Source organism: Aphelocoma coerulescens (assembly GCF_041296385.1).
Source record: "Aphelocoma coerulescens isolate FSJ_1873_10779 chromosome Z unlocalized genomic scaffold, UR_Acoe_1.0 ChrZ, whole genome shotgun sequence".
Classification (NCBI taxonomy): Eukaryota; Metazoa; Chordata; class Aves; order Passeriformes; family Corvidae; genus Aphelocoma; species Aphelocoma coerulescens.
In genome coordinates this window covers 19,645,131-19,662,892 of record NW_027184085.1, presented here as the reverse complement: position 1 = coordinate 19,662,892, position 17,762 = coordinate 19,645,131, and the positions used below count along the sequence as shown (strand labels likewise).

The 17,762-nt window shown below is 35.8% G+C and overlaps 1 protein-coding gene across 3 annotated transcripts in view; it reads right to left on the bottom strand.

Moving 5' to 3' along the window:
• Positions 1–17,762, bottom strand: part of IPO11 (importin 11) — an 83,195-nt gene that overhangs the window by 19,472 nt on the left and 45,961 nt on the right. For all 3 annotated transcript variants that reach the window (XM_069001977.1, XM_069001978.1, XM_069001976.1), the window contains 5 exons: positions 15,129–15,208; positions 14,161–14,241; positions 11,692–11,787; positions 10,061–10,174; positions 9,049–9,170 (listed from right to left, as the gene is read on the bottom strand). In XM_069001977.1, the coding sequence (XP_068858078.1) occupies positions 9,049–9,170; positions 10,061–10,174; positions 11,692–11,787; positions 14,161–14,241; positions 15,129–15,208 (493 nt within the window). The remainder of the gene's footprint in view (positions 1–9,048; positions 9,171–10,060; positions 10,175–11,691; positions 11,788–14,160; positions 14,242–15,128; positions 15,209–17,762) is intronic.

Sequence of the window (17,762 nt, the reverse complement as noted above, 5' to 3'; positions counted from 1 at the left end):
GCCTACAGAGCCAAACTGCTGCCACATGCACACACATTCCAGTGGTCCAGCTAAGAGGGAAAAGAGACACTCTGGGGGGAAGAGCCCAGTGCCTCCTGCCTCCTGGCAAGGCACAACCTGCCAGCAATCCCAGAGAAACCTGTGAAATCTTAGAATATGAGACCCATATGATGTGGTACTAAACTGCTATGCACTTGTTGTATTTCCAACTTGACCCAAGCACTATGTTAAGTCTCACTTTAGGCCACCCTTTTTAAAGCAAATTTATCCACAGAGGACTATGGGACGGTTTCTGATTCTGAGAGCCACACCTTCAGAGCACAGCTTTCATTTCCTGCAGTGTCCCCTTTGCAGAAAAACGCTACACAAGCTATAAATATCCCTCTTCCCTAAGGACCGGAGATTACACCCTCAGTTTATCCATCACAGGGAAGAAATACTCGCAAAGTCCAGTCACATCATCAAAGGGGGAAGGGAGACATTAAGCCTACAAATAGCAACATTAACTGTAATCCCATTATTTTACTTCAATGAGACCTTCTGCTCAGCAAAAGAAAGATGACAAAGCCCATCAGTAGCCATAGCCAAAAAAGAGGCACAACACAGCAGGAGAATCTCACACAGGAAGCATGAGTTCACATACGGGGTGAAATGTAACCCAGATGTTTTTGTCTATATAATCCAATCTGAAAGGCAGGAAACACATGAGAAAGGGACGCAGAATAGACAAGGACATGCTTTTGTAGAAGCTTTCTTGCAAGTATCTTGTCTAAAATAAGAAATCAGCAAGTAAAATTGGTCTATGGGCCATTTCAGACAAAGCCTGTATCAGTTACAACCCAGAATTAGAACTGTGTTTGTTTATTTTTTTCTGAGACCAGTAGATCAATAGGAAAACTAATTGTTCTTTAGACTTGAATATTTATTTTCATGCTTACATTTTTCACAGTATTTAACATAACTGTTGACATAGAGAAAAGTAAAATAAGATGTCATGTCATTTACTTAATGGGAAAACACTGTATAGTTCCCAGGAAGATTGGTGAAGTATCCTGGATGTGGGGGACAGAAGAGTAACTGAAAAGGATTATCCAGATCAAATGGAGTCAGATGAGGGGATAATCAGAGATTGACCAAAAATAGAAAGTGACTTCAAACACTTATTATCTTCTACCTAAGCTTCACTACCTATAGTCTATTTATACGGATACCTATATGTGTAAAAAAAACCAAAAACCCCCAAAAAATTATTCTTCCAAGGTGTGCTATATGAAACAACCCTTTACAGCTAAGTAAGTCAAATTTAAAAAAAAATTAGAAGGCAAATGTTCATAGAGCTCTCTTTTTGCAAAATGTCAGAAGCACCGCATTTTGAAAAACAAAAGGAATTAGTGAAGCTCTATGGTACATCAGCATGAAAATTTAGAGGAACCAGTAGGGCAGTGGCCAGATAAAAGAAAGCTGATGACTAGTGAATGTCTCTGTGGTCTTGTACTGAAAGTACCTTATGAATACTCACAAAATTTTTGTTTGAACTATAGCTCCACTGTGGTTCTGAGCACATCGCTGACCCTTCTGCTGTTGAATCCCATGCCCAAAATGGGGGAAAAATATGTCCTAATCAAGATCATGGCTTCTTCCATTCTGCACTAGGAAATCTAGAGAAGGTCCTGTTTTACACTTTGTAAATACTGCACCTGAAGGCCTGCAGGTCTGACTGCAATGTAATTTAAAGATACTATTTCATTAATACTATGTATTGTTAAAGTATCTGAAAGTAGTATCTGTTAAGAACAAGATGCAAAATTATGTGCCACATAACTGATACCATTTTGGGGAAAATCATAAAAAAGGCTGGGATACACTTGTAACTTGGATCAGCATTTCTCAAACTGGCTTGTACTTAAACAATAAAATACATTACTTTTTGAAAATTGTATGAAAAAACCCAGGAAACACAACAAGCTTAGGCAGCTCTCAGTACATTTTATTCACTGCAAATTTTGTTCTGCAGTGAGAGAACTGCTAGGTTTGTACCTGAATACAGCTTCACATGGTAACAGAGAAAATTATTTTTGAACCCACAAGTGAATTTTATCTTAATATACTAATATTGTTGAAGTTACTAATGCTATTGGCTTTTTAACAATAAAATCTAGTTCAACAGTGACTCCTTATAAATACAAGCATGAAGCTTGAATAACAGCAATTTGTCAAATTGTGAATAAAATGACAGGTTCAAAGTAATTGAAAGAACATACAAGCACTCTACCCATGTTATATTAAAGCCAATATAATGAATATTAGGTAGCACAAAATAATCATCCAAATCCCACTTACATATAGCAGAAAACATGCAAAAAGTTCAAAAACTGGGTTAAAAGTCAATTTCTCAGAAGGGATTTCATGCTCATAATAACTACAAAATTATGGTAAAGCTCATGAATGAGGACAACCAATTTTTAGCACTGTAATTATTCTTTTAAGCTTGTAAGAGTGAAACTATCTATTGCCCTCCCGTTGCATATTTAGCAACTATCTCCTCTTGCAGGTCTTTTATTCCCCACAGGTAGGCTATTGTACAACTTTATTTTTCAAATACCTAGTTCCTTCTGCCCACACTATCTCTAGATACGAATACATATCAAAATAATTCAGGTACTAAACTACTGCTTGGGTAGCACAGACATCAACATTTAATTAACATCCAGTAGACAGGTGAACTGTTGACACCTTATTAACTTACCAGATCCCAAAACACTTTTCAGTTTTTCTCATTATCTAGTTTATCTAAAAATTTATGATTGTTTCCACTATTGCAGATTCCTTCTAGTATTTCATATTTCATATTTCTGACTTGCTGCTTTGTTTCCTGAAAATTTCTCTTCCACAGCATGAAAACTACAGAATTATTTTTCCCATTAAGGATATGAAAATAAGTTTCCATTCTATAAATCTAATTTGACCTTGGACTCCAGTAAAATAATATGACAGAAAGCTCTCGTGAAACTAAAAGCTCACTTTGAGAAATTGTTAGAATTAATTTCTTCTCTTTATTCAGAAAACTAAGTCTTCTATGGAGCAACCATTAAGTTTGTGAACAAAACAGTAACATAAAGAAGGTTGGCCATGAATGTAACCCACAGATGTGATATGCTGACAATAACACTATAGATTTAGCCTTTACTATTCAGTGCAACATTCAGCAAATTCTGTTCAAAGTAAAAAAACATTAATGTACTCAATATGAAAGCAATTCAAACCAACAGGTCCAAAGAACTCAAAGTAATTTCCTAAATTTCAACTTCCAGAAATTTAATCAAAACTAAACCCAATTGCAAAACCACACTCTGCCTGCTAGTTTAGGAGACAGGATGGGCATACACTTGGCATCAGCAACTGATAGCTCAAGATATTTAACAAAAAGAGAAAATTTCAACAATTCCTAACAACTACTACAGAGACTACCCACACACAAAATACAAAAGGTATTTCTTAAAAATACAAGCTTTCTTTATACTTAGGCACTTTTTTAATATCAAAACTTGATGCTTTGTTTTAAACCCTCACTTTCTCATTAAATTGTCTGAATATGAAACATTATTGTTTCAAGACAGTACTTATTTGCAGAAGTTCTTGTAGAGACATGGGTTGTAGTGTTTATCGCTTCTGGTATCTTATCATAATAGTCTGGCACTGTTAAAGAAAGTCACTGAAAAATCTCAGCTGCTCTCTGGCAGTCTCAAATTTCACACAGTATAGCACAGAGAGATAAGCAGATGTACCAAAACAGCTCAGAACAAACCCAGCTGCAAAAATAGCTGTAAATCTATGTTTTGGGTTGGTTTTTTTTTTTACTTTTGTTAAAATCTTGTGATTTTTACACATTTTTAGCAGTATGCTATACGTCAGTCACTACTTATTCAATATCAAATTTGCAAACATGTAAATCATACATTGCAAAGAGTTTAAGAAAGCTAGTTAGTCTGTTATCTTTCACTGTCTTTTATATAATTAAAATGTTAAATTTTAGGGTAAATCATAATTAAAATAGTTTTAGGAAAGACTTCTGAAATTTTTTTATATAGGTCATAAACAAAAACCAGATAGCAGCAGCAACCAAACCCTTATGACTGCAGTTTAGTTTTTTGCAACAGTTTAGTTGCAATTAGTGACATAATTCTTTGCCACCGCTTGGTACAATTTTCCTTGAAATCAAGGCTTAAGGGTCTTAGAGGAAAAGATAATATGCTCCTGACCAGACCATACTAGCAATCAAGTGTAGGAGAAAAAATGATGGACACTGTGAACAAGAAGTTTAATGAGTGCATCCTTTTGCCAGTGCCATAATGTGACATGCAATTAAAGAAGTTGGCAGTGCTCCATGTAACCTTCTGAATTATGCAGACTCTGATAGTCAGACTAAGACCAAAGCCACAATTTTCACTCTTATCATTAAAACTGCACTGATACCTGTCAGGCAAGCTAAATAAATCCAAAGCCAAACAGTGATGACAACTGCAAAATCGTAATTTAAAGAGCTCCTTTAAATGCTAATAGTCTATTAGAGGCGTGGGTGAGCGTACCTTTAACTAGAGGGATTAAAAAATGGAGAGGAAGATAAAATAGCTTCAGAGTATCATCCCTATAAAGAAAGGAGGATGTACAAGTAATTAAGTAAGAAATTCTGACTTCATAAATGAGGACATAACTATCCTGAGGAGAACATGACATTTTATTAGGCACTTTCTTGCCATCTACTAACATTACATATAGACAACTTTTTGAGAGGAAAATTAAAATTTCTAACTAATTTTAACAAATGACAGAGGCAAAACTCTATAATAACCTAATGAAGATTTATAATTGCATACTGCAAGTACCTACACTCACAAAATGCCAGCTATCTAACTGGCAGAACTCATACTGGCTGACATATCAGACTTGATACACAATGAGAAAAAGCAGACATTCATTTACATAAAAATTAGAAACCTGGAGCACCTCTTAACCCTTTCCCCACAATACATAAACAGATTTGACTCAAAGGGGTAAAATGAAAACTGCCACTACTCATGTAGCAGAAATCAAAATGAAGAAAGATAAATTAAAATACTTTGTATTTTAGAGTCTCCTCTACTTTAGAGTGGTACCACTCTACACAGGTAGGTCCACCAAAAATGAGCCTATCCTCAAGGACCAAAATTAGTGGCCTATTTTGGAAAGGACTGACTTTGAATAAAAGCAAACTTGGCAACCTCCCATTCAAGAGTGACAGACATAGCAGAAATAACACTCACCTGCAGAAGGGGAGTGCTTAGCTTTCAGCATGGTGTCAAATGCTACCTGTGGGTACAGTTAGGTACCACCCCAAACCAAGCTGATCATTGACACTATAATCTTTCCAAAATCTCTTTCCGTTTCTTTATTAGAGAATAAATGTTCCTATCCTTTAGCATCCTTCAGTGTTGTTTCTGTTCTACTAAAATACACACAACTGTAGGAATAAAAAAGATAACCTACTTAGCTAAATAAATCATTAAAAGCTTTCTATATCACCAAAGAAGTACATTCCAAAACACTAGTACTGACATTATACTGCAGTAAGCAAGCTAATTATTTCCATATATATATATGTAGAAGGGAACATAATACAATTTTAACCACTTTCGCATCAGGAGCTAAAAAGGACGCTGAAAATCTCAAAATGCAGGACTCTAGATAGTGGTGGGGGCCCCCACACATTTTCCACAATAAATACGAGGTAGAATGCTGCTATTGACCATATTCACTAGGCACTATTTTAGGGACAAGGGGCACATCTAATAAAACTCAATTCAGTCTTGAAGAGCACTCCTGAAGCTGAATGTTCACAAGCAAGCCATTAAAATTGTAGACAAGCTTGAGTATGACTGAACTAGACCAGGAAATCATAACATTTGTGAATTTACTCATCCATGTTGCTGTCACATTGCATGTCTAACCCTCTAGCTCAGATACAATTTTCCTCCAAAAAACTTCAAGTCCTCACGTGTTTTTCTAAAAGCCATTCCTGTTAGAGCTACTGTGTTGTCTATCCACACTTTCCTCATGTACTGAACATGGAGACATTGTAACTCCACAAGTGCATCCTTACTGCCTGAATGTTACTGCACCCTACTGTTATATACAACAGCGTAAAGGCAAAGGTCTTCAACAAATGTTTTGAAATAGTAAGATTTTTTTAAATAAATGAATGAAAACAGACATGGATGGATATGAGTGACAAACAGGCAGTAACAATACAAAATGTGGAAAATACTGCCAATGCATATATCTGTCAAACACAAGAAAGTGCTAACATCGATTGACCACACTTGGATAGCAAATGAAGACAGTTACATATAATTTAATTTGGGCAAACTCCTAAGTAATACCAGGAAATCACCGTTAAGTGAAAAGGTGCTGCAACACACTAATCAGGAAAGCAGCAGTCATTGTTCTTTTTTTAATATGAATTTCTAACCACTGACACAATGTGCAGCTGTGGGAAGATAAACAGGATGCTAGATCGAAGGACACGCATACATGATTAAAATGCAGCACTACTGTTGGTACCAAAAGCATGTCATTGCATCTGTCTCTGGATGGTATTGCCTACATAAGAAAATTACAGTGTGGCTAATAATTTATCACTTTATAACCTGCTTAGTCAAACTAGTCAGCCCAAGAGCCACTGTGAACCGCTGCTCTGCAGTGAATCTTGTATTATCTGCTCTAAAATCCTTCACTCATGACACTGTCAAAGGTGATGTACTTGAAACAGAAAATTATTTGTGTCATACTGATTTTAAATTAATAATGATGGAAGTTTTACCTTCCCCTAAAATGCAGAAAATCCCAAGTTCCACATATTTATAATTATAAACATGATCACTACCTAGAGAAATACCTAATATCTATGAAGTAATACTATAGAGTTTAGATGGAGAATAAAAAAGGTCACTGTTTAATACTTTCCCTAACATTTTATCCATAAAACAACTCTGAGGGAAGAATGAAAATACATGTTACTTTCATTTTTCCTCCCACTATTTTTGTCTGCTCCCTCTCTTTCCTCTCAAAAATAAACCAGTGCTTCAGCTATAAACTAGAGGAAGCAACTGGCAAAAGGAGGAAAATTCTCACAAAGTGCTAGACACAACACAGATGCCTGTTTTCCTTATAGCAGAACTTTGAAAGTCTGAGCTTGCTACTGGTACCAGTCTTGACCATCACAGAGCAGAAAGCTGAGGGAAGAATCTCACCCTCACCTTGGCCTTCCCAAGACAGCCCATCATTCTCAGAAGACAAAATTCTGTTCTGCCTCTGCAGCTGAGAAATCTTGAACTTACCTTTGATATCCAAAGCAAAACCTAATCCGGAACTTGCTTAGTGAGGCATTCCAACAGGAATAATTACTTTAGCTCTTCTTGAAAACACTTATATGAATCAAAACATTTTGTTTAAATACTATATTATATTTAAAACATTTTTGCTTCAACTGTGCAAATGGACTTGCACAAGAAGCCTACTGATACAGGATGCAGCAAGTATAATCCCTGTGATACAGCAAAACCAGAGTGACTCACATTGTTCTAGTAAAAGAAACAATCAATTGGCAGAATCCATTTCACACACTCTGTCTGAAGGTACGTTTGGCAGTCTATCAATTGTATAAGTGAAATTTTCATAGCTTTGACATAAATATGTCCACTAAAGAGAGGCTTTTTATTTGAGAAGCAGCTTTCTTAAATGATTTGAGTAACTGAAAAATAAAGCTGTCATTTGCAGAAGGTTTTATTATGTTAAGGACTGCCAGAAATAATTGGCTTTTACAGCAGGAAATCTGGAACAGCTGAAGGTAGTCCAAAATAACATGGTTATCTAAAGGAATTTCTTTTTTTCCTTCCTCTCTTTAAAAGAAACTTCACAGGAAGACAGATATAGTTCAGCACCTTAAATTTTAGCTAACACCTCTTTAAACACATTTCAAATATACTTATAAACAACATAATACTGTTACATTTACTGGGAAAAAGCCTCTCATAAAGCAACTGCTTGGTTCACCTTTAGCTAGATGATTATCCTGATTATCTACGTGACAAAAAATAGGAAAATTTCTGTGCATGTAAAAAGCAATGAAGTCTCTAAGTTACACATAAGTGTTCCTTGATTTTTTTTAGATAGTGACTACATAGTCTACAGGTTTGACAAATACTACATATTCTACAGATACCAATACAGCTTTTACGATTTGGGAGCAACATCTAAATTCCCAACAGACAACACTTAAAGATTGCTCAGGAAACCCAGCAGAATAAGGTAAACTCATGCAGTTTTGTCTTCCTGAATGTCAAACAGATAAAAATAATCTGATGGTAACTATGGACTGAACTCTCACTTAAACATGTGTTATGCATGAATTCTAGTAATGACAACTTACAAGTCAGTGTATTCAGCATTTGCATTTAAAACTTTCATTTTCTATGTACATCCAGCAATGATGATGGCTACTGAAAGGACAATAATAACATCTGCTTGCTAAAAAATCTACAGTGCAAAAACTGTTTCACAGCAACTGTTCCTTTTAACGTCATGAAGGGGAAAACCAGGATGAAAGTTCAGATCACTCACAACAGGAAAGAAAACTGAACATTGTTCCCTGGAAGGGACACCAAAATACTAACATGCCAACTAAAGCAACTACTTAATCACAGATGAGAGAAGCAGACAGTTCCGAGTTAATGAGAATCGACAATAAATCTGCAGTGCTAGTTCCTCACTTTTACTAAATGATATTTCCTATAAAATAGAAGAAAGGTTACTATAATGCTATGAAGCCAAATAAGAAGTTAATATAATGTAATATGGAAATTCTATCTTTTTAAGTTTCTCTCAGGGGGAAAGAAAAAGAATAAATAAAACTACTCATATTGGAATACTTAGCTGCAGAATTGTGAAATACTTTAAAAACCATACCAAGGGCCTTTGAAGCATTCTTATTTAAGGCATTGTACATTTGCTTACCTATTCAATGATGGCAGAAGAGAAAGCAATGCTAAAGCAGAAAGTTTTCTTCTTTCTGGCTGAGTGATGTTATCCATCCGATCAACCCACATTTCAATCATGTTACCAAGAATTTGGTCCACCTGCAACAGGAAACAATGGTCCTTTTCAGTTATGAGTACATGAGCATGTTTAGGAAATAATTTATTTTAATTTTTCTACCAATTGAATACATTATTTAGTCTTGGAAAGACACTATACAGTTGTATATCTGACAGAAGTAGCAAGTGACAGGTACTTTTTAAATTTTCTATGACAATGCTTCCAGGCGCTGAACCCTCCATACCATTAGTTGTAACCTAGATATTTGAACTGCATTTCATTTACAGAGAGGGAACTAATTCAGGACAGTGAATTATTCAGTTTTCCCCTAACAGTCTCATACAGACAAAGCACATGGACTTATTCTGTTTTACTTACACAGTGACAAATTTAAAAAGAAAAAAAAAGACTTGTCATTATCTGTTTGAAAACTGTGTTATACCCCAGAAAAGAAAATTATTAAAATTTCACTTAAAGACATAATGCAACACTTGTAGCAAAAGAACCTCAGTAACTTCAGCAGGGAAACTGTAGTACAATGAACCTGATACTCTAGAAACTTAAGGGAGAATGATTAGACCATTCTCCACCCTGCAAGACCCATCAAGATGGCATAGGGAAAGAAATTCTCACCCTACAATTGCATGTGAACTAAGGAGGTTTACACTGTGCGATGCAGCAGGAAGAGAATTTAGGGACTATACAAAAATTTTAATGGGATGTTTTAAGTAATTATGGGAACATGTAAAAGTTGTTACAGGGTGTTCAGGGAAAAGAGAACAGGAAGGGGAAGAGCCCCTTTTCAAGGAGCTTGGATAATCGAGGCAAAAGTTTCTTCAGGTCGAAAGAAGGCACAACTTCCCTATGTAATACAGCTGAAATACTGAGATAGAAAAAACACAAAAGGATAAAAAAGGACAATAAACCTTACCTCCTGACCCAATTCACATGCCATCTGGCTCAAAAGTAATGAAAAAAACCTTGCATTTTGTAGTAGAACTCTACCCATGATCCCCAGATAAGTAGACATCACCACTGGGTATCTCTGAAACAAAAATGAACCAAAACAAAAGGTGCTTAGTTTAACTAATAGAAAGTATTTGACACACAGAGCAGCAATACATGGAAAATACTTGTATGCAGCCCTTATGTCTTTTACTGTATTTTATATTATAAATTGCAATTTAAGAGCCTCTAGGAACAGAAAACTGAGTGAGCAATCTTTACAGAGTTCTCAGTTCTTACAATATGAAAACCATGGCAATTTCAAAGTAGATTTTGTCCAAACAGCCAAGAATACTTGCAAGCTGATTTCACTTTAAATTTTAAAACATGTATCTTAAGGAACTAACAGTTTACTGTACGGTTAAAAAATTACTTTTGAAGTTGATTATGGTTCCAAATTACTGCTTACAATTTCAGTAACATTAAGAACATTTAGTATTACTGAAGTCGTTACTTTTTCAGATAGAAACTATCATACATTTGCCAATAAGTAATCTGCAGGTGTCTCAAAAATAACTGGATACAGTAATAAGTTCATTAGTTTATTATCTTTGGTTATTACTTTTAAAAGAAGCTATAGATTTTTTCATATTAAATTCAGCACATAAGAATATAACTGTATTTTGTAGAACAGCCTACTTAAAAAACAAAATGCCAACATCTACCTGAAAATGCTAACCCAGATTAATACATTTTGAATAAGGTATAATGAGTTTATTAGTCTTAAATCAGAAGAAATTTTAATAATCCACTCACTATCTTTGTGCTTTGCACAGCAGAAAGTACATTGCTACATAGTATTACTTGGCTAAAGTTTGGAAATCTTATTTAACTCAATAATTGGAGCCACATATTGATATTTGAAAGTCTTCAACTGGAAAAAACCACAGGTTTTGATCAAAGAAGCTAAAAAACATGAAGAATTCCACCCACTCATTCCTGCTAGAACTGAAAGGTTCAACACAGTTAAAGCATATTGGATTTTACTCAGTTTCATCCAGCATGGAAGTTTGTTAAATACACAGAGAGAAAAGGGAGAAGTTAAGACATCTAAGCCAGCAAAATCTTAAAACCTCTATCTCACACAAAGCATTCTCACATCCTTCAGCTCTTCATATTAGATATGCCAATTAGGAATAGATGGTCAAGTTGATCCTCTCCTGGTCCAGTTTGTTTTTCTCTGGTCCAGGTACACTTAAAAAGGAATAGTATGTATCTTTTAAAAAAAACAACAAAAAACTCCAACACCCAGTAAGGATTAAACTAGGCATAGAGTTACAGCCCTTAAAAGTGTTAATAGTGAAGGAACGGCAGAACAGCAGAATAAAATTTGTGCTGTTTTATTAAAATAAACGCTATATGACAAAACAAGTGATGGGTATGTTGGTTTTTATCTTGTGCTACTGGGTTACTTTGGCAGACTTTTAAAATAGATGTCAAAAATCCATCAGATGCTCTTAAGAGAAAATGCAACATCAATATGAAAAGACTGGGCCAGATAATGGAAGGAACTGTCATTTTCAAAAGAAAAAGTAGAGTAGTTAAAGCAACTCTTACCTCCCCATCTATAATCCCCCTGAATACTGATGGCAGAAGGGGTTGAAACATTTGAGGACCCAACACAGGGTTGACTTTTAAGACATTTTCTACAACCTTAAGAACAAAAGAAAAGTAGACAATTAGTAAAGTACATTCATAAATGTTAACTGAAGCTTTAAAACCATGTGTACTGGTATATAAATGTATAGGATTTTACTGTTAAATACCAGCAAACCCCAGATTTCTGAAACTATATTCTAGTATTCTGCAAACCTGATCTGCATAAACACACATGGTGAAAGGTGACATGCCAATAAAACCCATCTAGCCAAGCACCCCACAAGCGTCCTCACAGCCCAGGCAAAGTCGATGAGATGGTTTGGAAGAAGGGACCTTGTTCATGCTCCAGGAAAAGCAGCAGATTGAGGTGGCTGACAGGGCAAAGTACAAGCAGTTCAGGCCTTATTTCCATAGCTTTGTCTTGTTGCTTTTCTGAGAAACCACTGGTTAGGACCTACCAGCTCTTTGCAGGTGTGCTCTCAGAGGTTCTATTCTGTGTACCCTGCTCTGGTTCCCAATGTTTAAACTCTTTACTCTGTTTTTCAGCTCCTTTCCCCCACCATGTGCTGTTCCCTGAACTAACTTGTTTCCTGCCTTCTTCAGTTTTCCTTTTGCCCAGATGTTTGCACTCTCCCCTCGTACCAAGACGGAGATGGGAAGAGGCTTTGAGAATAATGGGCTGAGAGCTGCTCACTCCTACTTCCAGGAAAAGACAGAGACCACACATGTATAAAAACGCTGATGTGTTTATAAAGCACATAAAGATATCATAAAGGTACCTCACTCAAATATTCTTAGTCTCCATTGACTTCCATCTCGGAGGAATTTCCACAAAGACCTACTCTTCTGTGCTCTTGTCCAATCTCTCCTAAATATTTTTTCTCCTTTTTGAACCTAGTTTCTACTAGTTTAATTTACTAGTTTAATTTAATTTAATTTCTATTTTTTGCCTTGAGAAAAGTGTTAAGCAGTTTACCTTTTTCAGTGCCTCTCAATTTTGTAGACCTTTAATATGCAGAGGTATAAAAGAAGCTTATTATATACAGAGGTAAACATAACTTTTCCCCCACTCATCTTTCTGGGTACAAGAAGTTTTGGCCAACTCATTTGTTCCTTGCACAGTCTTTTCAAACCTTTTATTGTCTGTGTGAGATAATTAGCAAACCAAGTCACATCGGGCCCAAGCAATCTTACAATAAACTGTCTTATCAGTCCAAATTAGTATTTTTAAACTTTATTAATTTATTTACTGTTCTATTGCCTACTTTCAATCCAGCCAAAGCTGTTTGTAGGAAACTATTACAGAAAACACCCCTGGGTGCTTCTGTTCCCAATGCTTATCTTAGATAATTTTTTTGTTTGTTTAACAAATCAGCATAGTGAAGCCTGACAAAACTTTTGCTTTTTCTAAAAATATTTACAAGGATTACAGCTCACTTATCCCTCTGGAATCAAGAGGGCATACTAGGAAATTGTTGAAAGTTTACTAGACAAATCTTGCAGTTAATGCAAGACCACACTGAGACCCAAGTGAATGAATAAATGATTCTGTATTAGCAGCATAATTCCATTTTAGAAATCTGATTAAAAGCTGCTGCATAAAACATTTGCCCAGCTATAGAGTTTAAATAATACCATTGATAGCCTGGAACTGACATTTTAAGTTTCAGAACTAGAGTCCTTAAGCTCCTCACAACAGTAACTACAAACAGGGAAGGCTATCAACTTCACCAGCTGTTTTCTTGTCCTGGATTCTGCAAGCAGTTGTGTGACCCACCAAAGAGACAGGTGGGATCCTATTTATATCCTCCATTGCATTTACAGTTAATTGAATTCCAGTCCAAGTTTTCATAAACAACGCAGAGCCCCCCCTGTTAGTGCAACCACTGGAAATGTAAGTAGTAGTAGTACACTATAGCTACTACTCAGTCATCTTTCAATGTATATTCCAACTTTATTTCCTGAAATTCTTCAAAAGACACATTCAAAGTACTGTTATTAATATTTCAAAAGCTTATGAGTTCCACAACACCATCAGAAGGTTACATGAAAATATAACTTTCTGGTACTTTGAAAAACCTTGAGCAACTCTATTTAAGCAGTTCTGGCTACTGTAACAGCAACTTATGCAAAAGGCAAACAAAGACTGTTTGCACTCTGTGTCAGGTACAAATGGAAGTATGGGATGCAAAGGAATTTCATGGCGACCACATACATACAACATTCAATAAAGACTGGAAAAGTTTGCTCTATACTCACTAGGTCTCTACACACATGCACAGACTTTAATAAATAAGTTAAACCACCACTGACTCCAATGTCAAGTTCTGCTAAATACATTGGTTTCTTCTACATGCTCTACATTCTACTTGAAAATATTACATGTACAGAGCTGAGTATCTGGATATTATTTTCATTATACGCCACCTTTAAAACTTGAACTTGACCTTCAGTAGTTATGTCCTTCAAAAGCTCACAAAATGACCGGCATAAGTCAGCAGCATACATCTGAAATAAAACAAAAAAGAAGGTATTATGCAAAGCATTTTATATATTTGTATGTATTTAAAAACTCAATCCTTATAGTTTACATATGTCCAAAGACCCAGTTTCTCTTCAAAGATTGTATCTGCTAAAATTTTCATCATTCCTAAATTAATTAAAATCTAATCTAAGCACTTTGTTGAGTTTTTAATATTGCAGGACTTTTAAACAATCAATCTCAAAGAATTTTCTAATGAAGAAGGTGTGACAACAAGGCATAATAGCTCTAATTCAACTCTCGCTAGAATCTATACGCATAATTTTAATCTGGTAGGATAATTAGAGTAACTATTATTACCCAAAACAGGACCTTTTCAGATACCGAACTACTAAATCAATCTGCAAAACACTAATTCTAAATAATAATATTTCTCAAATCTGATTTGAGCGTCCACTGTGCACCATAAAGAGCTAACATTAGAACACTGTATTTGTATACCTGTAAATGAATAAGAGTATAAATGTTTGTGTGTATGTGTTACAGCAGGGATTCTGTAACACAATGCACCAAACCAGGAGTCCCGTGGAAAGGAAATATGTGTGGACAGATTCTTGATAGATGTTGCAGAGATGTTTATTTCCCCAGCCGCATGGCCGGGGCTCTGCCGAGGAACTCCCACAGTCAGGACTGAGGGTCCTTCCCCCACAGGGAAACACAAAACAACCAATGGGGAACGAGGCCGACCAGAGGCAGGGAAATCCCGTGCCTCCCCTCAGAGCCCCTCTCCCAGGGCTACATGGCAGGGGGAAGAGACCCCAACATGTATGGTATGTTCCAAGATGAGAGAAAAACCAGTTTGCCAGTAAGGAACTGAGGTGGTAATATGAATCTTTATATAATGGTAACATACCTGCAAAAATTCAGATGATGATAGGAAAATATAAGCATTGATGATCTTAAAGCAATTTTTGAGGTTTTCTGAACTCAGCTCTAGAAAAAACAGAAATCACAATTCAGAACCTGATCACCAAACTGAAGCATAACCAAGATGATTTGCTTCTAAAAGTACTTCTCCTCTCACAGCTTATAGTGCCAGATGCCAATAAGTAGAAAAAAGATCTTGGATCCAGTGCCAATCAGGTTCCCTCTTCCTGCAGAGACAGTTACAGAAGTGGGATGACAATAGCTCTCGTGCTCAAATGGAGGCACAAGAAATCCTATGACCTCAAAAGCCAATGCTAATTAAAAACAAAAAGCAAACAAACGAAAGTCAGGTTTTGGATGTAATACCAGGGGTAAGAAGATGTTAACGACAGAATAAATGAAACATACTTTAGAGACTTGCAATTACTGATAAATGATCTCTCTTACATTGAGTCAGTAAATGCTGAGCGGAAAGAATGAAATAAAGATTGCAGTTCTGCTTGTCTGACCCAGATGCCACATCAAATGGCATTGAGCTGACAAACACTGAGCTGTAGGGCATAGCTTAGTTATTTCAGTGATGAGAGCATCCCCATATCAGAGACACATACACACAAGATGATGTACAGCAGCAGCTTGAAGAGAGAAAAAAAGATATATCCTCAGGCACTACCTGCAAGACTGTTTAAGAAAAAAAAAAAAAAATATTACTCTGGAACATGTATAAGCAGAAGTCACAGCAAAACGAAAAATTTCAAAAGTTTCACATGGATGTTGATACTAGTGCAGAAAGTCCATATTGTCTAAAAAAAAGGCAAAAGAGACCAAAAAGCCTCAAAGGGATAAATTTTCTTAAAACCAGTTTGGGAGACAAACTATTCTTGGTTAAGGAAGTGGACCTCAGCTCCATCATCTTTAAAATATCTAATAAAATCATCATGGAGAGAAAACAGGAAAATTCTTTTATATGAATTTTACATAAAATTCCTTTACCAGATGGAATCAGCATCTGGCTAAGACTTCGTATGTTTCCCGTGGCTTAGATGAAAGCAGCCTGTATGAAAGTGTGGCTTATACCTAGTGATATTTATATATAAAAACTTCTACCAAAAAAATTATCAGATAACAGAACACCATGACCATGGCTGCTTTTCCATTATAACATCTGTAAAGTTCTGGGGAGGTTCAGCAGATTTTCTTTTTTTCCCCCACCCATGAGGTAGAACATTCTATGTTCTACCCAACAAAAAGAACATTAACTAATGTTCTTCCATTTTACATGGCCATAGGACAGCTTTGCATTCATGAGTACATTCATATGTCAGTACTCAGGTCACTTCTTGTTATTATTTATCTTGAGTATTTATGTCTCTTGACTTGAAAAGATACCACCTATCAATCCAATACGCTCATCAAAAGATTCCAATATATCTATGAGTTTAGCTTTAGTAGCATATTAGAGTTACACACTGCGTTCTCCTTAGAGGTCTGCATTTGTGGTTTTTTCTTTACTGCATACAACCATATTTGAAGTTTCAGACACTGAAGCAAGTAGACCAGTTGTAAATAAATGGTCATATAAACATGAAGTACTACTAAGTTTTCTGTAACTTTCCATTCTGTGATTCTGTGATAACTGATGAAAGGTAATATGTGTAGCAAAAATTGTACTTCAGGTCAAAAGGAAAAAACAGGTACGACAGATGCAATGGAAATGACAGACCTTCCCTCACTCATCTGTAGCTCAATGTTTACCAAAATTTTCTAGAAAGATCTCATGTTCAACTAACTACATTTAAAAGCTAATTATACATTAATTCTCTTGCCAGGTTTTTTGGATCAGAGAAGTTAGTCCAGTTCCAGTAATATGGTTTTTGCTAGTACCCTTAAAAATACAGCCCATGCACATTAAACCTGATGCTTCTTGGAACAGGTATGTCTAGATTTTGACAATATTCTCAACCTGAAATTGTATCAGATTCAGCTGCCATTTTAAGCAGCCTCAGTGCAGAAATGCTTCTCCATTCCGCATTATTCAATACATTGCAAGACATGTATTAAAGAGACTCTGCAACCCCTCTGTAGGGCAATTACATTTCAACAGAATTTAAACAGTAGCAGCAGTGCTAAACTGAAAATCAAGTATGATAATTATGCTGTGAATAATGATTGTACATCAGTGATAGCACCATAATCTTTGAAGGTTGGTCACTTATGCAAGTGAAATCAAGCCTTCATATCCAATGAAACATTCTGCTCCTGAAGGCAAATCTAACTGATTTGTGTAACTCCTCTGACATCCACTTCCAACAGCAGTAGTACCCTGAAATGCGTACAAAATGATCTTTTCATAAGGACAATTATATCTGGAAAGGAAAAACTACATATTATTTTCAGATTAGTTAAAAAAGGAAAATCAGAAATATTTATATACTTTTTCCCTCTCAGTTCAAAAATCTCACAAATGAATTCTTTCCCTGCCTTCCAGCTCTTTTAGTTCATCCATGCTGACCTCTGACATTTTTTCTGAATGACTTACATGCTGATGTGGAAGCTAAACATACCAGAAAAATAATTACATTAAGGTCTATTACAGTAATTCCATTCAGTAAAAATAAAT